At 46.8% G+C, this 27,300-nt stretch overlaps 1 protein-coding gene across 1 annotated transcript; it reads right to left on the bottom strand.

The window, feature by feature from the left end:
* Positions 1-3,605: 3,605 nt before the first annotated feature.
* Positions 3,606-8,986, bottom strand: LOC149336422 (uncharacterized; the record flags this gene model as incomplete). Its single annotated transcript, XM_089552884.1, has 2 exons — positions 3,606-5,174; positions 8,602-8,986. Coding segments are annotated over 2 exons (600 nt in total), but the record flags the coding sequence as incomplete, so codon positions are not given.
* Positions 8,987-27,300: the final 18,314 nt, after the last annotated feature.

The following is a 27,300-nucleotide window of genomic DNA, read 5'->3' as shown; positions in this document are numbered from 1 at the left end:
TGCACATACGAGTGCTCCCACCTTTCAATAGGAGTAAACGTATGGTGAGGATGTGCTTACACAGGACGTCGCAAGTTGCCGGCATACGTGGTGTTGAACTTACTTAGCTGATGTTTGGGAAATACAGCTTTGAAATAAAAAATTTTCTGTCTTGAAGTTAGCGTGTTGTTCACTTCACACCAGCAGTAAATCACAAAAAAAAATGCCAAGAGATTGCTGAAACTGTATGTGAGTAAACAGCTATGTATATATACATACGCCATTGCATAGCATCTGATCAATACTCATAAAAAAGAAAAGTGCATACAAGAAGACACCACAAGCTGCCTATATATAATCTTTGTATTGTCTGTGAGACAGTCTTGTAGATATCTGAGAAAGTAAGAAAATAAGATTCAGCTAAATAAAATCACAGCATAAGCTGTAGATAGTCAAGCTAGGTATTAAATAAGACCTAGAACCATAATCTGAGAACTAAAGCTGACCACAAAAATAAGCAAAGATGGGAGTTTTTATTCAAGTAATACTGAGAAACAGCCCAAATTTCATTTTAACAAAAGATCTAATCAGACCAGCAAGCTAGAACAGCAATAACTAATCAGCAGAAAACTGCAAACAACATCACCCTTCTTAACTCTACTGAGAATAAAATTATCTGCAATTGCAACCTATATCTGCTGAAATCCAACAATTTCCGCAACAATTTCTTTTTCAAGCATACGAAATCCCTGATTTTAGCAAAAATCAGAGATTTCACTGGCTAAAAGACCTTATCATTAAAACACTTTTATTCTTATTCTCTGCCACAGGTGCTGGAACCAGAAGATAATGCAGCAAAGAATACACATAGCAGACACACATCAACAAGATAAAACAATGATTACCATCCAGCAAGACATTTTCATGTTGAACTACAAATACTGTTGCACAATGCACGTCAAGACAATTATGTTAAAACGCCACCTTGTTCTAACACTGCAGTATAAAATTGGTGTAGTCTGGTTTATAGGCGATTAATGTCCCAAAGTGACTCAGGCTATGAGGGACGCCAGAGTGAAGGGCTCCAGAAATTTCGATGCCCTGGGGCTCGTTCACGTGCACTGATATTGTGCTGTACATCGGCATCTAGAATGTTGCCTCCATTGAAATTCAACCGCCGCGGCTGGGATCGAACCCGCGTTTTTCAGGTCAGCACTGCAGTATATGAATTTTTTTTTTATTTGTGCATGTGCATGTGTGTGCCGCTGAGTCAAGAAGATGCATTATTCAAGTTGAGTTACAAAGTTTTCAGTAGTTTCCATATATCACAAAATCAATAGATTTTACTCAATAAAGAAAGGATGTACAGTAAGAAGATTTGTAACTGAACTTAAACCCCTGAAAGTGACTGAGAAAAAGTTACTCCGAACTTTCTAGGAGCTCTTTAATAGCGGAACAAACAGGCTGAATGTAGTAAATATGCAAAGGTAACTACCAATAAATTAGATGTGGCCACCAAAGCAAGATTTGTGGTTGTAGGCAAGGAGCTTGTTTGAAAATGGTGCACTCATGCATCCATACTTTGAAAAAGTAGGCTGAATGCCAACAAGGATTCGGTACAATGTGAAATATGGCAAAACACTGACATTAATTCTCATCCATTAAAAACATCAGATAAAAGTTATGAATTTCCAGGACTTCATCATTAATGGCTTCTCAATTGCAAAAATGTAAAAATCTTGGAGATTCAATAACAAAAATTAATTACATATTAGCTGATTTGAGCTAATTTTTTACATCTGTGTGCCTAAAGTCCACAAAACCATGTGCTAACATGCAGGCTCATTCAGGAATACAAGTACGAAAGTCAAAACTACTCTATAGTCAGTGAAAGCAGCATTATGAACATATAAATTTTAGGCTGTTTTGTGTTAGGGCTAGCCTTTGCACAAATTTATCTTTTCGCGGGCCTCCTGCATTTCTGGCAGCTTACACTGTGGACTTGCATTGACAGATATGTTGGAGAAGAGCGTTACTTGAACTATGCTATCAGTTCAAGTAGATATGCAGGCAGAAATTAAAATTATTCACAATTTTGCGCCCTGCATCATATATGCAACATAGGACGTTAATGGGATAACGTCTGCATCAACCTTAACACTGAAACATCCCTCTATGTATGCAGCAAACACAACACACTTATAACATGCTGCAAAGCATCCAACACAACGAAAACTCGACGATCTAGTCATAATTAACAGTATTTTTGTCACGATTTCTGATAATGAATACAATGGACCATCTCAATGAGGGAGTTACTGCTCGATTTTCAGTGCACCCATAAAAACATACAAAGTTTTGTTCCATGGACCACTAGCTGGACAAGAAAAAGGAAATAGTCTCATGTTTTAACAGAAAGTACCAACATTTTGTTTCAGGATTAGACATATAAAGCATACACCAATTACTGTCTGTTTTTGACAACACAGTTTTCACAACCACTTTCGCCAGCGCCATTACACAAGAGACAGAGAACAGGCAGCTCAGTGAAACTAAATGACACCGCATAGCAAGCATGCCTTGCCGAGGCCAGTGAACTCGCTTAGCCCTACTCTCCACTGCTCAAAAATGGCATGGAAGAATAAATCTAAGCATTCACTCAAAATGGTTCATCATACTGTACAGCTGTTTATTGGCAATACGGCAGTATGAGAAGTGAGGTCCTGGACAAATAGTTCCCCCTGGACCCATTTAAGTAGTTTACTGCTTTAAGGGGTTTAATGTTCAAAGCGAATGAGGCTATGAGTGACACCGTAGTGAAGCACTCAGGATAATTTCATCCACCTGGGGTTCTTTTCTCTGGACAAAAACAATGGGGGAAAAGCTGCAGAACAATCCAATGCACAATGCCTGTTTGTAGGCACAGTCACAGCCACAAATTGGCAGTAAATGAAAAAATTAACGGGCAGCAGCCTTCCTTGCACGATACTTCTGTCTGTCGCAAGTGCATACAGGGTCTGTCCTGAAAGTAATGAGACAAGTCGCAGCAGGACGTGTGCACGCACTAGATTGGGAAATAGCTTTTGAGGGAAGGAGGGGAAACCTTCAGCTTCACAATGCGACGAACTTAGTTGGCTGCGAGCCGGCGAAGCGAGTGGACGTCTTCAAGAGTGTACCCATATTTCGTCGCTACGTCAAGGAAACCATGAAGCGAACGTTGGAACAGCGCTACGCGGTGAAGCTTTGCAATAAACTGAGTAAGTCACCCACTGAGTCAATCAACGTGATCAAGACAGCATGTGGGAACGATGTGATGTCCAGGTCGCGTGTTCTAATGGCACAAAGCATTTACAAACGGTCGTGACGACACTCGCGACGAGCAATGGTCCGGGTGCCCGTCGATGATGGTTACGGACGGTAACGTTGACTTTGTGGCCCTGAACGTCTTCACAGCCATTTGTAAATGCTTTGTGCCATTGGAATCCTTCCGATATGGACACTGCATCATTACCACATCCTGTCAAATGTCTCGGTCGATGATTTACTCAGTTTATTGCAAAGATTCACCACGTCGCACTGTTCCAACGTTCGCTCCATGGTTTTCTCTACGCAGCGACAAAACAGAGGTACACGTTTGAACACGTCCACTCGCTTGACCTGCTCGAAGCCAACTGAGGTTTTTGCATTGCGAAGGTTCCCCCTCCTTCCCCCAAAAGTGGTTTCCCGATCTAGCGCATGCATGCGCCGCACCGCGAGTTGTCTCATTACTTTCAGGACAGACCCTGTAAACTCCAACTTCTGCACAAAGACAGCAAAACATCGTTGATATGTTTCCGGTTCATATGATTTCCCGGTTAATTCATGCACTTAAAAAATCGCTGGCAATATATACTTCCTATTCGTTTACTATTTTTCTTCTGATCAATACGTGCTCCGACAGCACGATTTCTTGGCTACTATGTTCAAAATGTCGACAATTTCTGGTCGCATAATTCATTTACCGACCAACCGCACATGCAGAAACAGGGGAGCTGGCTGACCCGGGGGGCACGCGGCATGAAAAGCCTGAATGCAGCAAAACTCATCCGTTGTGTTGGCTCCTCTGGAGTGCATGAAAGAGCACATCGTTGCAAAGGGGCAAAACATAAAGAAAAAGAGTGCTAATATAAGAGTACACCTTTCCCGCGGGGAGCCAACATGAAGAGAAGTGCAGCGGCTCCTTCGCAGTGTCTAAGAGCAAGAGGCAAGGTATCTAAGGATTACAACGATGTGCTTACATGCAAGAGGGCAGACTCTGGGGAACTCAAAATGAAGAGTAAAAACGCTGTGAGAGTCAGCTGCCATGGCAATTTCCCTGCACAGCATTACAGCACGGAGGCAGAGCATCCAAAAACAATGAGGAAGTCATCTTGGCTATTTGCACCATTGCCAGCGGTGGACAGGATTTGTTGTGAAGTTCCTTCCGCGCTAAGGACAATGCAAATGCAGACTGAATTCTGTGAGCACTAGAAATGGAGTTGTACCAAGCCTTGGAGCTTTGTACCAAGAAATGCTAATCAACATTTTACAAAGGGCAATATGGGATATTCAAAATTCCGCAAGTGCGCTTTCCCGCATAACAATGTTGTCCCAAAGAAGATGGCTGACCATGCGTTTCCAGCTGAAACAAAGCAAGAAAGACTGGTTTTTTGTTAGATTCTTCCAAAATACGTTTCTTACATTCTATCCACACCTTTAACGCCTGTCCTGTAGCCCACGTAGTTACTTTATAGCGAAGTCGGCCATCTTGCTTGGGGCAACATAGTTATGTGGGAAAGCGCACTTGCGGAATTTTGAATATCCCCTATTGTCAATAGACGCTCTTTTAACAGATACATTTTCAAAATTAGGTGGTTTGGATCATAGGTTTTCCCCCATTTTTAACAGATATCAGTGAGGTTTTACTGTACCCACATTTTAAACTGCAATAGGAACATTCATTCAACTTCTGTGGACACGGACATGGGTTTTCAGGTTCGACTTCTGAGCGAAAGTCATGGGACACAGGTGGCACTGGTGCGGCCTCTCGCCCGTGTGGATGCGAAGGTGCATCTCCAGGTTACTTCGAGTAGTGAAGCTCTTCCTGCAATAGCTGCACTGGAAGGGGCGTTCTCCAGTGTGCGTCCTCATGTGGTTCTTCAAGTTTGTGTGGAAGGCTGTCTTGTAGCCGCACACGAGACACTGCAGCAGGCGTTTTTCTGCTTGCGATTTTTGTCGAGGAGGTAAGCTGCGCTCCCACCCGGTCCCCGAGCCTGCACAAAGGAAGAAAAAAAATGTTCTAAAATGCAGAGCACGTGCCTCAATGTGTGCGTGGGTGAGCCGCACTTGTGGGTGAGACTGTTGCTGCATATTGAGGAAAATACAGGACCATAAAGCAAAGATATCAGCAAAGTAAGCGGATGGAATGAGTTCTCATTCCACCCTCCCAGTTCATCTACATCTTTATCCTGTGCTCTTGTACCTTCCTCAACATGTAGGAGTGCTGGCTCATGTTCTGAAGACACTTTCACCAAGGCCACCTTACTACATGTAGAGTCAAAACTCAATACACCTACGTTTTGCACAACACAACCTTGTAATAACAGATTTCCTCCCCTTAAGTCAGCGTTTTCTTTGCACTGCATTAATAATGGCCACAAGCTTATCGGTCAGATAGCTGAAACTGCGTAACAACACAAGAGTGACACACGTCCTGATGCACAGCTTGACTTCCAATTAATGCAATTCATGAAAAAGAGTATTCACACAAGAACACATCCCATGCTCCATTTCATACTTACCCCGTTAGTAAGTTTCTCTAGCAAAACAAGAGCAAAAACAAGAAACAAGGTGAGCAGGAAGAACGCTGAATTGCTCCCCACATTTCACGTTATTCTAGCACTGAACAGACATCAGCATATTAAGTGCAAAATTCAAAGCTAGCAAAATAGGACTTACGCATTAAACTATTTGAAAAATGGTTCGTGACTGGAGTGCAATGGTTGGTAGTTTGCAATAACGGTATGCAAACTTCTGTTTACAAATTACTTGTCTACTTATGGTTCCTGGTTAATCAAGGAAGACTTGATGGCTTTGCGGTAGTTTTCTCCAGCCTTAAAAGTACAGCTTGTTCTCCTAAATCTTGTAGCCCCGTTACAGAAAAAGATAGCCAGTAAATGTGCTTGAATATAATGCATATACATACAGTATTGAGCAAACAATGACTGCAGCCTGTAGCAAAAAGGTGACCAGCTCTTGAATATAAAATGAATAAAAGTGTCCCAATGAAATTTCTGTAAACCAACAATACACACCAATCGCAAACAAACTTCCACTTCATGCAAGTCACGGGGAAGAAAGTAAAATAACAGAAATTTATGACAACAAACGAGACCCGTGTAAACAAGCACACGCCACAGCTATTGCTCAAGAAAACTGCGAGCCTAGTGGCTGCTCCAAGACAAACCATGTGGCCACATGGATTTAGGGCTGCAGCCATCGTGCACTCCAACTAAGAAGGAACACAACAAACACAATAGGGCAAACACAGTCATTGTTTTCTGCATTTTGGTGTCACTGCTATTGTTAAAGCTTGTCAGACAAACTAGTCCTAACTTCTCAGTCCTACTGACCATATCTCCCACAGTTCATTGTACAGTACCAAGTGTCAGTCAAGCAACTTGAAAAAATCTACAAAACTTTGCCTTCATATATACAATCAAAAGCAAAAACCACTATGCTAAGCCATGTTGTCAACATAACGAAATGAAGAAATGGAATCCCATGAAAAGCGATTCCACTGATTGTACAAGTTTCTAACATGATTTAAACTAGATACAGAAATACAAATCAACCTTGGTTGTTAATTTTTCCTGTGGGCACACAGAAAAATTCTAGGACCAAATAACTTCACCCTCCCACAAATATTATCCAACACATTCACAATGCAGGTGCTTTAATCTGTCTTTGTTCAGTCGTGTCCTGAACACTTGTTCAGCCATTATTTCAATCATGCTCTGCATAATACGACAATTACTGCTGGAACGCTACTTGATGAGTCACCTGGCAGCCTGTGAATTGATCTGCTAGCTAGCCGATTCCCTAAGAAAAATGGGTCACTCACGACAAGCCACAGATGCTTATTAATAATAGTGGGCCAAACAGTTTCTGTTCGCCAACTAAGTAACAGTCCATATCAGTACATTGGCTGTACTGCTAACAGGTTTATAACTGCAACTCTGTCTGGATGCACCGATAGGATTCTTTCTTCGTGCTTAAGAAAGCCTATCAATGCACAATATTACCCTGCGCACTGCAAGGCACCAGTAACGAGGGGACGTGACAACAAGTGCCGAGACTGTGGCATGTCGAGTTAACCTCGGCATGCTCAATTCCATACAGGGTACCTGCAAACTGAGTGCCATCAGAAGCCAGTACAATACCAAATGGTAGAACAAAAATTTCTATTGTGACCACAACATGAAAATGTGTCAGCACAACTGCAGTTTTATTTTAACCAGGAAAGAATGGGCAGTTAACACAATCAGAAACATAGAAGCAAACTCTGAAGCAAACTCCTTGTGTATTGAAATGCATACACAGAGCAGACAACCTGGCAAAAATTAACACCGCACTTTCATCACAAATACTAAAGACAAAAAACGATGTCTCATCTTGGGAAAGGAATGACTATTCACATTTGCATGTTACCAACATAAACAAAAAATATGCAAATGCCTTGGTATCTAGACCACTCACTAGATGAAAAAGAAAAAAAAAAAGAATGCTGAGGTCTTGTTAAAAAAAAAAACAAGCAAGTTGTGTCATAATTAAGCATTTGAAGCACGAAGCTGGCTTTCTAAGAGGGTTTCAAAATGACTTTTGTTCTAGCAAACATGACAGGTTTTGCTGACATGCAGCAAAATACTGTAAACCAAAACAAAACAACACTACACAGCAAAAACATATGCTCACTGCCTTCATGGTACCATTCACGGTTCACTAACGGTGCATAAAAACTGTTCACAAGTTTTCCCCTAGAACGTTTCAACAAACCATTTGCCTCTCTGGCATCATAAAACCCCGTAATATGACAACACAGCCCTCGTTAAAAGGTATCCTCTTGGACCACTTTAACAAGAAACTCTCTCAACAAAGACTTTGTGCAAAAATTGGACGACTCATATGATGCACACACATTGACCTGCAAGTTTGGCAGTGAATGCTAACAATGCATGGTACAGCTTTATGGAACAGAGGATGCCTTTTGGTGATCATTCAGTACATGTCATTCCAGTTTCAGCCTGTGTACAGTCGGGGACAAAAGTCTCCGGACCACGTGTTCCTCTAACGAAGCCGATAGCTCTGCTATTAGTCGGCGGCTGGAGACCACACTTGTGGAGGAAAAAGTAAAATTTTTGTTCTTTCATCTCCACAAGTGCGGTCTCCAGCCGCTGTCTGATAGTAGAGCTATAAGCTTCGTTTGAGGAACACGTGGTCCGGAGACTTTTGTCCCTGACTGTACAAGCACTCTTGAGCAAAAGCAACTCTAGAACCATCTGCCATCCTTATGTGCTTCCATGTGGTTCTTTAAAGACCTGTTACTTGAAAACGCCCTGGGACACAGGCGGCACTGGAACGGCTTCTCCCCAGTGTGGACACGAAGATGTTTTTTCAGGCAACCCTTCCACGCAAACTCCTTGCTGCAGTGAACGCACTGGTACGGCTTCTCGCCCGTGTGGATGCGAAGGTGCTCCTTCAGGTGGGTGCGTTTGATGAAGCGTTTGGTGCAATGGCTGCACTGGAAGGGCCGCTCCCCAGCGTGTGCCCTCTGGTGGGTCTTGAGGCTGGCAAAAGAAGCCGTGGTGCAGCCACACTGGGGCCACAGGTGTTGCCGCCTCTCTCCTTGCAATAGCTGCTGACATGGTGAGCCACGCCCACTACGAGTAGTGACTGAGCCTGCGCAATGGAACAAAACATGCTTGCTGAATTGTCAGGAATATGGTCAAATGTTTTAGGGGAATCTCCCAAGGTCGCGTAGATTTGTAGCAAGGGAGTAATTACTCATTGGCATCCACCCGAGCGCAGCCATACGGCTACAAAGGAAAGCTATACAGCTTTCTCAGAAACTTCGCAGTTAAAGAAAAATTCGTCCTGGTCCAGGGTTCGAACCCAGGACCACCGCTTCACCGGAGCAGTTGCTCTACCAATTGAGCTAACCGGGACGGCAAGCTTATGGTAGGGCTTACCTTATATCTACTCCACCTTGGGGGATTCCCCTACAACATTTGACCAACACTGTTCCCACTTCGAGTTATTGATCAATTCGCTCTCGCCCTACCATAAGCTTGCCGTCCCGGTTAGCTCAATTGGTAGAGCGACTGCTCCGGTGAAGCGGTGGTCCCAGGTTCGAACCCCGGACCAGGACGAATTTTTCTTTAACTGAGAAGTTTCTGAGAAAGCTGTATATCTTTCCTTTGTAGCCGTATGGCTGCGCTCGGGTGGATGCCAATGAGTAATTACTCCCTTATGTCAGGAATATGCCAGAGTGTAAAGGTTGCGGCCAGCCTACCTCTAATAGTTAATGCACGGTGACAATGCTTGACTCAGAGCTGTTTACATTTCTGGCATATGTCAATTCAACAAGTCAAAGTTTAGGATAACTCAGTTTTGAACTCAGAAATTTTTCTGCTTTGAAGTTCACTAACTCCGAAATCAGGTCGGTAAGAAACAGCATGTCAAACAAAGGTGGTCTAAACTACTACTTAATCAAAAGAGACAATTATTCTGAGCCACTGTACAACTGTTGATCGGTGCTCAAACACACGCACACACAAAAAGGAAAAGCATATAGAAAGAAGTATGGCCCCCACTGCCCGTCACATTTTCGCCATGCCGCCAGCTTCATCTCATGAGAAATATATGAGCATGAAGAACGTCTAAGGCAATAAATTTTAGCAGGTACAAGCTACCAAAAATAAATTTCTTAGCCCTTCTAGCACTTCAAGGTCATGTATTCGATGACATTATATTCAACACGGCTGTATCCAGAGAGGTTCTTAAATGTAATGCATAACACCCATACAGTGCCAAAAAACATGTAAATCATTTGCCTGAGAAAAAGACCTCATTATTGATTTTCTTTTTCCACAGGTACAAGAACCAGGCGACGCAGCTATGAATATAACTACTTTAAACATACAATCTTGCGAATAAAACTTGTGAATTAAAGACAGTACAAACTATTTGCCAAAAAGCTAATAAAAGCTAGCAGCAAAATTCAGTAAAAATTGAGAGGGACGTCAAGTGCACACAGAAAAAGCTTTGACAAGTATAGTCATGAACAAAAGTTTGCGAGACGGAGGCTCGTGGAAAAAATAATTTCTATGAGATCGAGTGAAGCCGCTGAACAAAAAACATCGAAAAAAAAAAAAAAGAACGCCAGCAGACTGACCAGCACGTTAACGCAGAAAGTAATTTTCTTTTCCACAAATCCGCATCCCGCGAACTTTTGTCCTTCACTGTACACACGAACAAGAAGTTTCTTCAGGTCCAATGCAATGCTAGCAGTTATTCATACAAGATCATGCAAGAAAGAGCGCCTTTGCACACAAGTCAAAAGAAGAATGGAGAACATAAATTCACACTTGGAGAAGGGAAACGAGAAAAGGACTTTCCATTCTCACAGGTCTAAGTACCATTAAGAATGTGTAAAATGCTTCTATGTTCTAATCAAAAACGTTGGCTACTCATTCTTTTGTGCGCCATATATACAGTCATTGTCAAAGGTAACCAGGCTGCACGTTTTTCTTCTCAGTCGTATATTAAAGCTATTATGCCAGCCCTCAAGCTCTAAATCTCTGTATGGTAAGAAGGACCCCTCTTCTCCCCTTCAAAGAACTTTTTTATCTTTAGGGAAGCCGCGAGGGCTCTACTATACGAGCGAGAAGCAAACCATGCAGCCTGGTTACTTTTGACAAAGACTGTAGCTGCAAAAGAAATGCACAAGCAGAACATCAGGAGAATGACCGCTCAAGAGTAACATCATGTAATACAGGTATTCAGATACAGCCATGGAGTTTTTCTTCTGTTCTCAGATTTGATTCGAAACTTGAATGAACCTACTCCAGTTGTTACCACCACTGTATTTAACATGGCCTACTAGTTACTGGCTACCTCAGTCTGCATAAAAGTTAATAACGTTTACTTTTCTCATACAGTACTTCATTTATAAGGCCATAAGACCGTAAAGACCACACCCCATTAGTTCAGCTTGAATATGTGGCATGAGGAGTTTCAACGGAACACTGAGAATTGGAAGTTTGGTTTGTGTCAACAGGTTACTGCGGTCTAACAACAAACATGCTATCATGTAAAATGGAGCTTGTTTAAGCTAGAGAAGGCAAAAAAATCAAATACAGATGTCGCCGCCACCAGCACGGACTTCGGAAGTAAACTGCGGTGTGTAGAGTTTTCTGTTTTTGGGATGTGGATCTCACAGTCTAGGCTAAATTGTCATCCACTTTACAGCAGTGATCACTGAGTGCTTTACAGTGCCGACATCATAAATCCGAATCGAGGGAGAATTTTTAAATGCAATTTTCTCGCAATAAATGTGTTTTTCGACATCGGACAAGCATCAACATACTCAAAAAGAGACATGAAACCGATTTTTACCAAGAGCGAAAACCAGATGGAGTCGTCCACCCTGTCCTTTTAAATATCCCGAAGCGACACTTGGGTTATGAGGGACAAAGTAATAAATGGCTTCGGATTAATTTTGACCACCTGGGGATCTGCAACGTGCGCTTACATTGCACAGCACGTGGGCACAGGAAACGGTGATTGCACTTCACTACTTATCAGTAATTCTCAAGCAGCAACGCATTAGTAGATACTGAATGCCCATAAATGCTTAAAAAGATAACTTTTGCTGGTACTAGGCAGTACAGGGGAGACAGAATCGAGGAACATGAATAAATTTTTTTGAACTGCGTTGGTGTTTATCACATAGCTTTGTACTGCGCTGGTAAAACTGGTGTTGCTGCTTCATTTTTGCAAGCTTGGAAACATTCAATATGTGTCCACACATCATTCAGTTTCGTCAATCTAATCACCAAGAGTCTTATTTCAGCATTGGCAACACACTGCAAGAATTCTGGACTAAACAAAAGAGCCACTTGTTATGCCAGATCATTAAAATTTCCAGTCATCACGGAGACACTTTAAACAGACAAACGGAGTACAGTCCCAGTAACGCAGTACTGGGCCATGAAGTGATGCACTGATTTAATTCAGCCTAATGTATTGCTTTGCACCAGCTTGAGTCGTCATTTAGTACCATTAAGCGGGTGTAATGGGTCAATTGTTGCCGTAGTATTTTTCAGTACATGCAACCTAGCATTGTGACAAGCGCAAATCGGGAATACTTCAACATGCAGCTACAATACCACAAGGAATGTAAAGGGCGAAACAGCAGCACTGTAGATTTAAAATAAAAAATACGTGAGGCACATCTTTACAAACATGCTCAAGGCGGTAAAACACAACACAAAACAGCCATAGCTCTGCAGCAACAGTACGAGAACATACAGTGCTGGTGATAGCGTAGTGAGTTTTCCAAGGGCTGCAATACAATGGGGAAAGTCGCAAAAAAATTCAGAGGGCGCTTAAGTCTGCTTACGTGGAGGAAAGCGAAAGCATGTTTTTTGCGGAAAGAAAAGGTATTTGAGGAAAGGAAAGGGTACAGTAGCTCTCACATGTGGACATCTTGGTCGACATCTCAAGCGCACCTTAAAGCATGCAACTGAAGGCGCATATGTCATCGGTTCCAACCCCTGTTGCAAGCTAGCCTCCAACGTGACTAAAAACATGTAAGCTGTATGCAAACAAAAATACTATGACACCACCGGGAACACTATACAATGAATGGTTGCTCAAAAATTTTGGTGCGAATGTAGTCCGAAATACTGCCACCACATTGAGGTCAGCCAGTGATGCCATCACTGGGATTTCATCTACACCTTCCTAGATTAGGGAGTGGGGACTGGGGTATGTTCTCAAAACCGGCACGTAGCTTACTTGTCAGGTGACCTGAACTCTTTGCAATAATCTATCATGTCACTTGGTATGACATCGCACTACATCTTGTCACGTGACTTGATATGACGTCACTTTACATCGTTGTCACGTGACTTGGCATGGTGTCATATTACATCGCTGCCACGTGACTTGATATGATGTTGTCTCGCAATGTCACATGGAGCCATTTTCTGCGGACATGACCTTGAAAGAGAGCCATATAATACTTTCGCATTTATAACACTGGTTTGGCCAGGAGTAAACCCTGAACTGGTGAAGTGGACCGAGTAGACTTGCACTTCATCTAAAACATCACAAGGGCCACTGACCTGAAAAACAAATACAGAGAAAATACATAGTTTTCGGTCAGGATACTGCTTCATGTCATCTTATGCACTTTCTTTTCTTTACTTCCCTCCCAAAAAACACAGAAAGCAATATGACAGGCTAAGGTTTCTTGATGCACAAAGAATGCAGAAAGTGCAAAAGAAAAAAGAAAGGGGGGGGGGGGAGGTGATGAATAATTTGGATACTGATGATGAATGTGGACATCAAAAAGAAAAGGCCTCACTCTAATGCCTGCTGGAGGGGTCTGACTCCTTTGCTGTGCATAGCAAATTGTAAGGATTGAATTCACATGAAAATCAACTATGCCCAAACAGCATCCACTCTGAGGTTCTAAACACTCTGTGGTTCTATATATGCCACTCCATGGTTGTCATCGAAGGGATGGCTTCGGCCGTCAAAAGCGTGACGAGCTTGAATCGAAGGTCGATGATCGCCTGATGTTCACTAAGGAAATTCATGCCCAGGATCACTTCGCGGGAACATTGCCACAGCACAACGAAGGTCGCAGGATAGGTCATGCCCAGGATCACTTCGCGGGAACATTGCCACAGCACAACGAAGGTCGCAGGATAGGTCATGCCCAGGATCACTTCGCGGGAACATTGCCACAGCACAACGAAGGTCGCAGGATAGGTATGTCTCTTGACAGTTACTCGCGCTGTGCATCGTCCTGATGGCATAATGAGGTGGCCTCCTACGGTGCGAATTTGTGGACCGTCCCAATCGGTCATGACTTTGTATAGCTCCACAGCGAATGTCCCATTCAACCCCGAATAATCGGCTCCTGTGTCGACTAGAGTGGTAACTTTCCAGCCGTCGATAACCACTTTGAAGTCGAATGTCCTGGCTCTTGCGTTGCACATCGTCCCTGGCGTCGGGTCACGGCTTCGTCGGGTATGTGAATCATGGACCGGGCGTGTCGCCGAAAGTTTGCTGGGTGGCGGTGTTGTTTTGAAGGTGGTTTGCGTAGTGGTTAAGGTTGTCATTGAATGCGGCGTCAGCGTATTGGGGGCAGTGTCTTCATGCGGCGTGGTCGTTGGAGGATCTTCAGTGTTTCGCTCATGAGCAACCTCACCTCCAAAGGTTTCTTTCTTTAATTTCCCCTATGAGGGCTAGGGGACCTTCCTCGGACAGCAGCGGCGTGGCTGCGGCCCGGTGATACAAAACGGCTTGACGACACGTACTCCCCTCTGCACAGGTAGTCGTCGATTCCCCGTGGTTGCTGGCCAGGGAGCAGTCGTGGGGCATCAATGGCGAAACCTTGCGGCCTGATGCGTCTGTACGAGCAGTGGTGAAGTATGTGCCCAGCATAGCCACAATGGAAGCACAATGGGCGGTTGTCGGGAGTCCTTTACTTGTCGCATTTCCTATAGCCGTTGCGTCGTTCATAAGGTGGGCTTATGGGAGCTAGGGCGCATCATTCTTGTAGAGCTGGTTCCCGCCGAAGAAGGCTTTTGGGGTCGGTGTCGGCAGTGTCGGGGAGTCGAGCGCATGCTGCACTTCTTCATGGATGATGTCCGTGAGTGACGCCACCCGAGTCTGTTGTGTAGGCGATGGCAGCAGTCGACGAAGTTCTTCCTGAACAATTTCCTGCATTAGATCTCGCAGGTTGCCCCTCTTGCAGGGGTATAATCTGAGGGGATTGCTGTCAGCACTTGAAGTGGTCGGTTGAACTGACAGCTCCGGGCGTCAAGCGTCTTTTCGACGATAGAAACTTTGACCATGGACCCAGAGACAGTTTTTGGAGGATTCCAGATCAGACCAGCGAACACCACCTTTACACCACGCATAAGAAAGGCGAGCTTGTTTTTTTCACTCATGACAGGGTCGGTGTGCCTGAAAAAGCATATCATTTCTTCCACATATGCAGTCATGGTCGCATTTGGGTGCTGAATTCGTAGAAGCTCCACTCTTCCTTTCCGTACGACGCTAGTGAACATTCCCAGTAGCTGCTTCTTGAAGGTTGCCCAGGTCGTGAGGGAAGGTTCTTGGTTTTCAAACCACATTCTGGCAGGGCCATCCAATGCAAAATAAACCTAACAAAGCTTGGCGCTTTCGTCCCATGCATTCAGTGCTGTCACACTGTTGTACACATCCAACCAGTCTTCTACATCTTCGTGCAGCTCTCTGTGGAAAGTCGGTGGCTCACGAGGCTGGCGAAGCATGACAGACGTAGACTTCGAGATGCGAGCTCCAATGCCTGCAAAAATTAACAGAGCGATCTAGCATGCGCAAAACAAAAACCCGACGTTACAAACAAATGCGCTTAACTGCTCTAAGCATTCCACATGCAGAGTGTTTGTCACATAGGTGAAATTCGTGAAGCGGAATGAGAGCTTCTGGAGTTTTTTTGGTAACGCAGCTGCAACTATTACAGCTAAATGGTGGGTTCAATTCTTGCACAACAGCATGCAAAAGAGCAGTGGCTTTCTTCATAGCAATGCCTTTGTACAAAGCAGAACGCATAGCACCACTTTTGCTCATGCTTAGCAATGTAAGTATCATCAGCACTGTCCCTTCCATCGCTCAGTGAATATCGTCGCTGCATCCGCGCCGTCCTAGGGGCAGTAGTTGCCAGCTTGTGTTAATGCAGGTTTTTTAGCACATCGGTCGCGCACTGCTGGCAGTTAACCGTAGAACTGCGGACGCATGTAAATAAACACAGTGCCCTCCACTGACCTCACTGCACTGTCGAGTTTTGACAGGAATGGAAGGAATGTGACGCTTACGCATTACCGCGCTCGAGACAATGCCGCACCTGTGCACAACAAACAGTTCAATTTTTCCTTACTCGCGTGCCAATGCAGTTAGCACTCTGCGAAGTGTTCCCTTAAGTTAGTTTAAATGAGCACGCATCGCACCAAACCCACTGCCACACATACCAGTTACGTATCCTCGGAAAATCAAACCGCTTTTACGGTTCACCGACCACACAGCCTTCAATCTTTTAGTCACATAAGTTGAAAGAACGGGAAAGAACTCCAATCGGCCGTCACCGAGCGCCGACGCTTTCGCTTCAGAAACACAGGCGCTAAGCCACCCGCACTACAACCTTCAGTGCAGGATCACAAGTGAAGGCGCACATTTTACCACTCTCAGTTCAATATTTCGTCTTAAGCACAGAAGAGATCGCTACCGCTAAGAAGCTCCGTGCTCAGTTTCCTTCTTCCATTTTCGTGCTGGTCGCCGCCATTGTTGATGCGCACTGTGATGCAGCTTTCCCTGTTTTGTCTAGCGGCCTCGCACCGGAAGTGATCGCGTCCCGGAAGTCAGCCTTTGGCAAATTGGACATTAGCGCGGTTTTTCAGTTTGTTTACTCCGTGGCATTTCTTCTTTTCATCGTGCTCGTCTTTTTCAGCGACAATGCCGACCTGTTGCGCCGTCAAATGCACGAGGAGACGAAGCCGTCAAATGCACGAGGAAGTCTAGGAAGAAGGCGTTTCAAAAACAAGGGCCCTTTGACGCAGAGCTTGCTGAAATCCAGGGCTCCTCCAACCAGCCGCAAGGCTAGCCAGAGGAGAAGCGAGGACTGCAGGGCAGCCGGGGCTGTCAGCGGGTAGCTGTCACGTTGATTGGTCCACGCGATAGCAGATGAAGACCGCAGAAAACTGCTCCAATGTAGCAGCTCGGCGGGGTACGCTGAGTCCCGGCGTTTCTGCCGGCGCGTAGGGGGCTGTGGACACAGCAGTGGCGCGAGGAAGCTAGCACCTCGAGGGTCAGCGGGCTGTAGCAGGAGCACAGAACACTAGCCTGGGTAGTCCGCTGGAGGCTGCACCAGGGGGGCAGCAGGATGAAATCACTAGAGACCACCATGGAGAGCGGCGCGATGAGGCCCCGCGCACACCAGTGATGGGCTGAGGGCAGCAGGAAGGCCGCTCTCGCGTCCAAGTTCAGCACAGCAGTCCTTGATGAGGTGGGCAGGCCGCCGCCATCGGTGTCCGCTGTGCCAGCTGCTCGGAGTATGCAGGAAAAAGGGGCCACCGCTGCTGCAGCTGACGACGACGGCCCGGTGAAGCTGTCCCGGTGGGCCTAGACTAGCTACAGGGCCGCCGAAGCGGCGGACGAGTAGAGAGGCCTACTTGAAGTAGGAACGCGGCCGCCTAAGCGGCCGACGGCCGGTGGAGAAGCCTATAGGAGGTATTCACTGAGGCCGCGCTACCAGACGGCGCGAGCGTCGTCGCGGCAAGCGCGCCATGTTTGCGGTCGTTTCAGGCCAGCTCGCGGGGTGTCACGGTGCGCCGTGAGGTGCCCGGCCTGAACTGTTAGTGGTCCGTAACATATTTGTACGTTGTTGAATACGTCAGCGACCACTTATCTTTACGGAGCGCGTATTGTGCATGAAGTTTGCAGCAGAATTCTTCTGCGCCGTGATATAACCAAGCTGCCTCAACTCGGCTGCAAAACTGGCTGGCTGCGCTGCACGCAAGAATGTACACGACTTGCAGCTTTTAATATCAGTTGATAACTGTCAGCTAGTCACGCAGGGCACATCGTGGATAAACAGCACGATTAATTACCGAAATTCCAAAGCTGCCGCCGCAGAAACTGATAATTCAAGCGCCTGTAGTCCGCGAGCTGCTGACGCTTCTCAGACGGTCTTTCAGCAGAAAGGCAAAGCGTCATAGCTGCCTTATTTACACGACAGAACGGTCAAACAAAAATACTGTCATGCGCTTGCAGCACGAACGGCAGACACAGCAAGAATATTTTGCAGTTTTGATTGTAGCTACGTAGCGCTGCTTCGTATGCACAAGACGTCTAGCGCTTTCGCAGCAACGCAGTGTGCAGCCATTCCGCTAGATTCAGTAGTAACACGTCACTTTCAGCAGATAGAGATGACAAGTTAAGCTACAGCTAAGTGAACAGACCCTTCGAATTACTCACCTCTTCAAAAACGGCACTTCGGCCGTCGGCACCGCGGACGTCGGCACCCTCAGCACGGCTCTTGGACTCACCCGCTGGTCAAGTAATTGCACCCTCTTATAGGTTTATATCCTTTAATTCCTTGTCATGCCAGCAAACTTAAGCCGTGCACAAGGTGTTCCTCGATACCAGTGAATTCAACGCGCGGCAGCAGTCCTGTACGTCTCACACTGCGCCGGCGCCTCCGCTTTCTTACGGGCCGACCTTTTCACAAAGTGGAACCTTTTGAGCGTGGCCGCTCTTTTCTGCTTCGCGCAGTTCCCGGAACACCCGCTCAGTAACGCGGTGTTACGGGCCGGACAGTAATTATCTATGGCGAGACGCGAAATACACTCACATTTCACACATCACCGGCTATTTAACGCTGCGGCTGGCTGCGGCGGCCGCGCGCGCGACCACCAACATGGCGAATGCCGCGCCGGCCGCTAGCGCCCCTTGCGGATGACGTCATGTGAATACCTCCTATAGTAGGGGCGGGAGGGCGCCGGACGGCGCTGGGCGCGAGCGGGGCTCCTCGAGCTCGTCCAAAGGGTAGACAGGGGATGCGGCCGGGCGCGGCGAAGGCTTGGGCTCGACGGTAACGTCGGCAGGCGCGAATACTTCGCGAGAGGAGTGGCTGAGTACATCCGCTCTCCTCGGAGGTCCAGCTCCAGTCGGAACTAACTCCGTCTCACAAGATGTTTGCAGCACTATGAAAGGTAGAGCTCTCTCGTCCAATCAGGATGGCGCGCACTACATTTGTGTGCTCCTACCACGGTGTGGTTCCTACGCGCCTGTCGCCCCGCCAGTTACTGACAGGTTGCTCCATCCATGTGAAAGAAGGCGTACTAGTAAGCTTCTTCCACTCTCTAGCAGGTGGCGCTTGATATCTTTTTATTATTTTTTTGGTTTGTTTTTGGACAGGCGGACGCCCGTTCCAAAGGGACTGGCCCCACTTTTTTTTTGTCGCGACCTGTTCTCATCAGTTCCTCTGTTATCGCGTCGCAGTAAATTTCAGTAATTGTGTCATGTGCATATAAATTTATTTACTCCAGCGTGCCGAGGTAGGCAGCGAGGTGGCAGGCGCACAACGAGATGGCCAGCAGCTTCAGCAATGCAGTCGACACGGTATCGCTCCCCACCTGTGTTCACACAAGCTGCATGAGCTCGGTATTCACCATGCCGCTGCTCCACGCGACACCTTTTCCGGACAGCCAAGCCTGTATGTCCTTTTTGAGGCTACTCATCCGCGGCACTTTATCCTGCTTCACAGAATCGCAAGGGCGTCCGCAGAATTTTTTGCAGGGGGGGGGGCCCCATTGGTTGTTGGCGCCGGAGGGGGGGGGGGGGGGGGGGGGGGGGCATGTTCGTAGCAAAAAGGCACTATTTGCGGTATGAATTTATTTATTTATATATAAATAAAAAATAAGTGAAATACACACATGAAATAAAAATTACAAACAGCAAATTAAAGTGTGGCTAGGAGAGATACATTGCAGTTTATCAACGAAGAAACAATTAAAATTAATAAAAAATCCAAAAATATACTGTCACTTCGTGGAGAAGAGTGCTCAGTATTGCTGCATACGGGTTCTCGACTCACCCGGATTGATGACCAGCACACAGCACAATATGGTCACAAACACGCAACTACAGTCACTCAGTCAGTCTTCCTTGAACAGCAACTGTAGACTCCACGGATTTTTCTGGGCGAATTGCGTGATTACACGGGTGATAAATTCATTTCTGTGCTTCATTACACGCTCTCGGTGCACACTCGTCACACACATTGATTGGAAAAACGGTTGAACGCGTACGTTGAAAACAAAAGATGTCTATACATACAACGAAAACTTATTTACAAGATAAATGCACGCTCGCAGCTTCATACACCTCGCTCCATCTTGCTCGCGCATCCGCACAGTCGAGCAACCGCACGCACACTGCTCGCCGCTCGTAGTTTTCTCGTCCACTGTCTTGGTTGTTCTCAGCTTCGTTGACAAACGGCCACTAAAAACACCGAAGCACAAATACAGAGGCGCGCACACGTGCAAGGGCTTACTTCCGTGCGACTTCCAAGGGGAAGGGACACTCGCCACTCCGGTAGGAAAATTTGTTTTGTGTGTTTTTATGGGGTTCAGAGCCCCAAAACGACTCAGGTTATGAGGAACTGAGTAGTACAGAGCTCCGGATAATGTCGACCACCTGGGTCTCTTTACCGGGCACTGACCTCGCACAGTACACGGGCGCTGTTGTCATTTGAGGCCCAGCCAGAGGTGACAGGCGAGCCAGGCAGGCGCCATCGGGCTGCGTTGACCAAAGGCGCTGGTTTTCGGAGAAGACGCAGGGGACGCTGGTGTGGGGGCGCCTCTGGAGACTGCGTCGCCGTGAACAAAAGATGCTAATCTCCTTTGCCGAAGATTCTGATAGCGGCGCTTCTACCGCACTGCGCTCTCCCGTGGATCGGAGGCACAGCGAGCGGCGGCGGCGCCAACTGATCGCCCGCTTGCCCATGAGCAGCCCGACAAAGCGGGGGTGGACACGGCTGATTTGTCTTTCCCTCCTGAAGAATTCATCGGTGGCCGGCATAACGAAGGCGAAAACAAGATGCACTGTGCACTGTCTGCCTCCGTGTCGCTATCTGTCTAGAGATCAAAGAAACAGGCACCCATTTCAAGACGGCTTGAAACACATGCTCGCCGGTGCCGCTGTATGTCTGCAACAGGTCGGCCTTCAACAGAGCTAACGATGGCGTGGTTTGAAAACGGCATAAAGACGCGTGCCCGGACGCGGCATTTCGCAGATGTGACCCAAAGCGTGGAAGCGGGGCTGCTTTTACCCTTTTGGCTAAGCCCACCACGGCCCCTGGCGTGCGGCCATCACTCACGGTTCGAGGGAGTGATTTTCCAGGGGGGTGCAGCCGCCCCCCCTTGCCCCCCCCTCCGGACGCCCATGCAGAATCGTCCAGCTTCTTCGTCCGGTCGCGGCCTCTTCCGCCAGCACGCTTCTTCGGTGACAACCACGGTGTAAGAATATATTTAGGTGTTGACACTGGCCGCCCGCCGCGGCGGAGAGCGCGCACAGATTGTGTTCGCCCTCTAGTACATGCGCCGACCGCAGCGGCGCGGGGGCGCTGCGGAGCAGAGGCCCTTCGCTTCCGGTGCGGCAAGCGGCGTGCCCAGAGCCGTATATTCCCTTCTCCGGCGTGCCCTGCTTTAGGTGCCCTTTTAGGCTGCGTTGGTCGATGTTTTGGGCTGAGAGAGTGCATCACAAGCTGTGAACACCACGATCTCAGCTTCCACGTCGTCAGCTTCCATCGTGGACGAGCAAATTTTGCTAGAACTAGCTTTTTGTGTCGCGGTTTGGCACAAGCCGGATTGACAGTTGTGGAAACGCACGTGGTGGCGCGGGCCGACGCCATGGACGGTCTTCGCGGCCTATGTGCATTGTGTCTGTGATCTGTTGTTTGTTGCTGTGACACACCTGTCAACTTCAGCCGGGTCCAGAAGTCTGCTAGACGCAATTATGGGTAAGAAGTGCTTCGTACCCAACTGCAGTTCGGGCTACCGGAGTTGTCCGGATCAAGTTTCACTTTTTAAAGCTCCGTCGGAGCCTGCTCGCTTAGAACTTTGGCGCCGGGCAATTCCCAGAGCAGATAGGATATTGCAACCGAGCGACCACGTCTGCGCGAAGCACTTTCCCGAGCATATGATATCAAAATCGTACTATGCCGAGTTCAATGGCAAGGTACTTTTAAATGTACCGAAGAAGATCCCGGTGCTGTCGGCGAATGCTGTGCCCAGTATTTTTCCCGGGTGTCCGAAATATCTGACAAAACCGACAAGGTCAAGAAAGCCTCCTAGAAAACGACAGTCTACGGCCACGTGTGGCGATCAGTCAAGCAAGCGGCCCGCTCCCGCCGCTGTCGCACTGCCCGTTGGGACGGTCTGTGAAAAACAAAAAGGCACCGATCCATCATCGAGCCCTCAGAAGAAACTGCAGACATGTGAGTGGAGTGATCAAGGAACGTGCCCTTCTCCCACCATGGAACTTGGAGGCACCTCCTCAAGTGCCACCTCCGTCTTCCTTGGCGTTCATGACGTTAAGGTTTGTTCTCTTCTGCACTGCTCCGGGTACTTAATATTCTAGGTGCTTAGTGTTCCCTGTACATAACTTTCTGCTAACCGTATCGGTCCTCCCGGCATGCCATAGATACCTATAGGTGCCCCTGGATAACGAGATACAGTTGCTTGCAATACAGGTTAATAGTAACTGCCCAGCCCAGGACATTAAATAATTTAGCTGTTGTTAACATACAGCATGATTAAGCCCTTAGCTTTTGAAGCAGTTCGCGAAACTTTTGCCTGTAGCTTTCTGGGTTTGGCTGCTTTTGATAGTAGCATATGTTTTATAACAATACCTTAAATCCATTTCCACTGATATAATTTCTCTCATTTTTCGTCAGGACAGCCGCACGAGTCCACATCAGGGTGGTCCAGATGGATTGTGTCACGTCCAGACTGAAGCACCATTGGCAGCATGCAGCAGCCTCGGATTAGTTGAGGAAAGTCACGAGGGAGTGTCTGTCAGCGGCCAAGATGAAAAGGAACCGCTCACATTTTCATGTCTCTCGAGTTATGTATCCAGCATTCAACTTCCAGGAACCTCGTGGGCAACACAAGTTGTTGATAGCTTTGGTGTGGAGGCTGTAGTCTTCACGGAAGTGGCTTTGGCGAAGAAACGCGACCAGGCACCTTTCCTGAGGAAGTCATTAGATGCTACAGTTTCATCCAGCGGAATGCTGTCACTGCGTGCCTTCATTTATGGTCACCCTATAACTGTCAACGCCATAAGCGGCGATGTTGTTCCATGCGGCCTAAGCGACTTGGAGAGTGTGATTAACAAGTTTCACAACCTGCACGTATGCGCTGGTGGCCCCGGTGGCGAGATGTACCACAACATCCAACCCGAGTGTGCATATATCGACGCATGTGGCGTGTGGAGGCACAGAAACTGCATGTTATTTTCTGAACAAGCAAGTTGCGACCGTTGCGAAAGATTGAAAGACACTCCGGATACATTACTCCCGTATGAAGAAGAGAGGAGAAATGAAGCACATTCGTCTTTTAAGCAGCCCTTCCAAAAAAGCCCGCATTGACCTTTTGCGGAAGGCAAGAATTTCCTGCTACAGGTCCAAAGTGCGACTTCTAAAAGGAAAAAAAAAGCTTGAGGCGGAACTGAGCAAATGCAAAGCCAAGCTTAAACAATTAAGTGATGAAACACTTGACCGCATTTCTCGTGATGCGAACCTTACTGAGGCACAGCAGCTTGTGTTAAAGGAATGTGTGGCTGCTGGCAAGACTGGTTCTAAGAAGGGACGACGATACTCGGACAGCTGGATCCTGCTTTGCTTGCTCCTTCATATCAGGTCACCAGCAGCCTACAGGTTCCTGATGGAAAACGAAGTGCTCGCATTGCCGTCAGTCCGAACAATACGCCGGTATGTCTCTATGGTGGGATTTAAGTCGGGATTTGACAGCAAGTTCTTTTCTGCTCTGAAAAGGAAAATAGAAAAAATGGACGACTTCAAGCGACATGGGATTATCATGTTCGATGAAATGCAGGTTAGAAAAAGTAAACGTGTCAATTCTCGCACGATGACATATGTAGGGCTGGCAACAGACGCTGGAAACGCTGATGAGCTCGCTGATCACGCCCTCGTTTTCATGTTCTGTCCTTTTGGCGATAGCTACGCTCAACCTATAGGGGTGTTCGCAGCAAAAAATGCAACCAAAGGCTCCATTCTCGCTCAGTTGCTTCTCCAAGCTATTGTGATGCTCGAAGAAGCCGGTGCAAAGATTCATGGGTTTGTCTGTGATGGCGCGTCAACAAACAGGAGCATGTGGAACATTCTAGGTGTTAATGGAAGCCTCAAGGAGAGCTGCAACTCGTTCACGCACCCAGTTGACCCTGAAAGAAAAGTTTTTGCGTTTTCTGACACTCCACACTTGTTTAAGTGTGTGAGAAATAGACTTAAGCAGCAGCGATACTTGAAAAACGAAGGACAGTGGATCAAGTGGGAGTACTATGCTGAAGTCTACAAGGAAGACGTTGCCAACTCGGGGGGCCTAGAAGTCTGCCCGAAAATAACGCACTCTCACATATACCCGAGTAACTGTGAGAAGATGCGTGTGAAGTTAGCCACCCAAGTCTTTAGCCGCTCCATGGCGGCGGGTATTCAGTTTTATCGGGAACAAGGTATCCGCAAACTCATAGGCAGCGAGAAAACTCAAGAATTCACGTTGTTTTTAAACAATTTGTTTGATGCACTGAACAGGCGATTTCCAGCATAAGGGATCCCAAGGAACAGCCGAGACCTCGCAATTCTCAAGCATGGAATTGACTGGCTGGACAGCTGGGAAAGAGAACTGGAAAGTGGCAACATTATAAAAGACATGTTCTTGACAAAGAGCACTTGCGAGGGGCTTCGAGTCACATTGAAGTCCACTTTGGATCTTTGTGAGGTGCTGCTTGATTGCCACAACTTCAAATATGTCCTAACCAACAAAATGAACCAAGATCCTATCGAGCGGTTCTTTGGCAAAATACGGTTGGCAGGAAGCCAGAATGATCACCCTTCGATGCCCACCTTTATGCAGCTTTACCAGACGCTGTCGATCTACAGTATCCTTAAACCTCCGAAGTATGGCAATTGCAAAGTCGTCGAGGGTGAGGAACCATTGCTGGATGCGTCATATTTCAGGGCCCTCATTAGAACAGACGACAAAGTGGCATCATGCCCTGGATTCATCAATCAAATTAAAGAAAAGCTAGACGATCTAGTTTCAGTAGAAGACTGGGAATGTGAAGATATCGTTCGGAAACACAAATCAGACGGAGGGCAAATTACAGACTGCATACTTTATTATGTCACCGGTTTTTTGTGCAGAAAGATGCGAAGAGTTACCAGCTGCGCTGCTTGCTTGTCAGCCTTCAGCGTAAAAAATAATTCTTTTGCTGAAGCAGCTCTAACAAATGTGAAGACCAGAGGGGGTCTTACCCACCCTAACGTCAACATATTTGACCTTCTAAAGCATACGGAGCGGTTTTTTGTTGACTATGCAGACTGCCACATGGTGTACTGGGACACCATAGACGCAGTGATAGATACATACACGATGACATTCCCTTGTGCTGATCACAAGGAAGAAGTACTCGCACAGCTCCTCCACTATTACGTCAGCATGCGTATGAGGCAGCATTGTAAGCACACCAATGCATTCATGACAAAGCAGTGTCAAGAAAAAAAGAAACAGGCCAAACTGTGCTCATCCTAGATGATAGAGGATGATTCGCTCAGTGTATCGTCCAAATAAACGAATGCAGTGATGATCACAATTGCAGTCACGGTCTTGGCTCTTGATTACACGAAAGTAGCCCAGTAGGTTGTGATTCACTGTGTTTTGTGCGTAACCTAGTGACTACAGGAAATCACATCTCTCAGAGAGGCTACTTGTAGTAATAAATTTGTTTGTTCAACAGAATGGCTATTCAGGCCGCATTTGAGCAAAAAAAAAAAAGCAAATTGTGCTGTTAATGTCCCGAAGGGGCATATGGGCATTAATAGATGCCGCAATGGAGGGCTCCAAACTTAGACCACATGGGATTCTTCACATCACACAGCACACGGGTACCTTTTGCGTTGTTTCGCGGCCACCGCAGCCGGCATTACACCTACGTTCTCGGGCCTAGTGCTGGAGACAACCACTCAGCATCGTCGGTGCCGACCTGAGGGATAAGATTGGCAGAAACAACGCCAGTGGCATTTCCAGTAACTATTTGCGTTTCGCGTACCTAATTGTGGACTGCACTTGCTATTAAAAAGCCGCAAATGCACACTTGGATTTTTGTTTTGGTCCCGGCGTTCGCGTGTATAGCGGCAGTGGCGTTCTGCAATACAGCACAAGAGCGCGGGTTCTATTCGTAGCTGCGGAGTAAGTATTTCTGATGCAGGCGAAATGCGGAAACGTCCTTGAGGTTTCTGTGCAAATTAAAGAACTCCAGGTGGCCGAAGTTAACCATGCTCTCAACACGGCGGTCATCTCGCAGCATTGGCGCAATACACTGCTCAAGCAATGTTTGAATGTACGCGTAGGCTCTTCAGGCCAAATGTGGGCGCGTTGAGTCCGACCTTTTATATTTAAGAGGCAGTGTAGTTAACTATGCTCACAGCAGTCGTGCGGATGAACGAAAAAAAAATTTGCTATGAACGCATTTCGATACGAGCTCGGAAGCAGCATAGGGCTGCGTCCTCGCTGCTGTTCCGCCCATTCATGCAGTCTCAGCAAGAAAAACACGAAGTAGCCCAAAATTATTTGGTGTCGACAGCAGTTTCAATCCTTCGTTGTCTTGCCGCACTTCACAAAGCACGCGTACACGCAGCGGCACCGAAAGATCCCGTGGAATCTGCATAACGGCTGCCGAAGCTCGGCGACTAGGGTGGATGGAAGATGGATGGATAGGAGCGCCCCCTTTGAAACGGGGTGGTGGCAATTGCCACCATGCTCAGCTTTTCTTTATTTATTATTTTTTTTGTTTACTGTGTTGGCAATTCTCATTAAGATTCTCCATCAACTTTGCCTACGGTTTCCTACTATTCTAACCTTATGCCACATCTCTGCTTTTCAGCCACCAATCCTCCAATCGCTTTTTGCTGACTTCCACTGCAGATTTATTTACATGACCATTGTTATCTTTAAACCCTAGGGCCTCAGAAAGAGTGACTGTGCCTGCATCGACATCCGGATGGATACCATCACATTTGATTATGAGGTGTTCAATTGTTTCCACAGATCTACCACACACTGCACATGTGTCATCTTCTTCGTTAAATTTCTTTTTGTAGCTGCGCGTTCTAAGACACCCTGATCTAGCTTCAAAAAGTAGGGCACTGCCTCTTGAGTTATCATAGAA

The sequence above is a fragment of the Amblyomma mixtum genome, chromosome 7 (genome assembly GCF_055824585.1).
Source record: "Amblyomma mixtum isolate Tamu chromosome 7, ASM5582458v1, whole genome shotgun sequence".
Classification (NCBI taxonomy): domain Eukaryota; kingdom Metazoa; phylum Arthropoda; class Arachnida; order Ixodida; family Ixodidae; genus Amblyomma; species Amblyomma mixtum.
The sequence above is the reverse complement of the archived record's forward strand: the minus strand, read 5'-3'. Positions and strand labels throughout refer to the sequence as shown.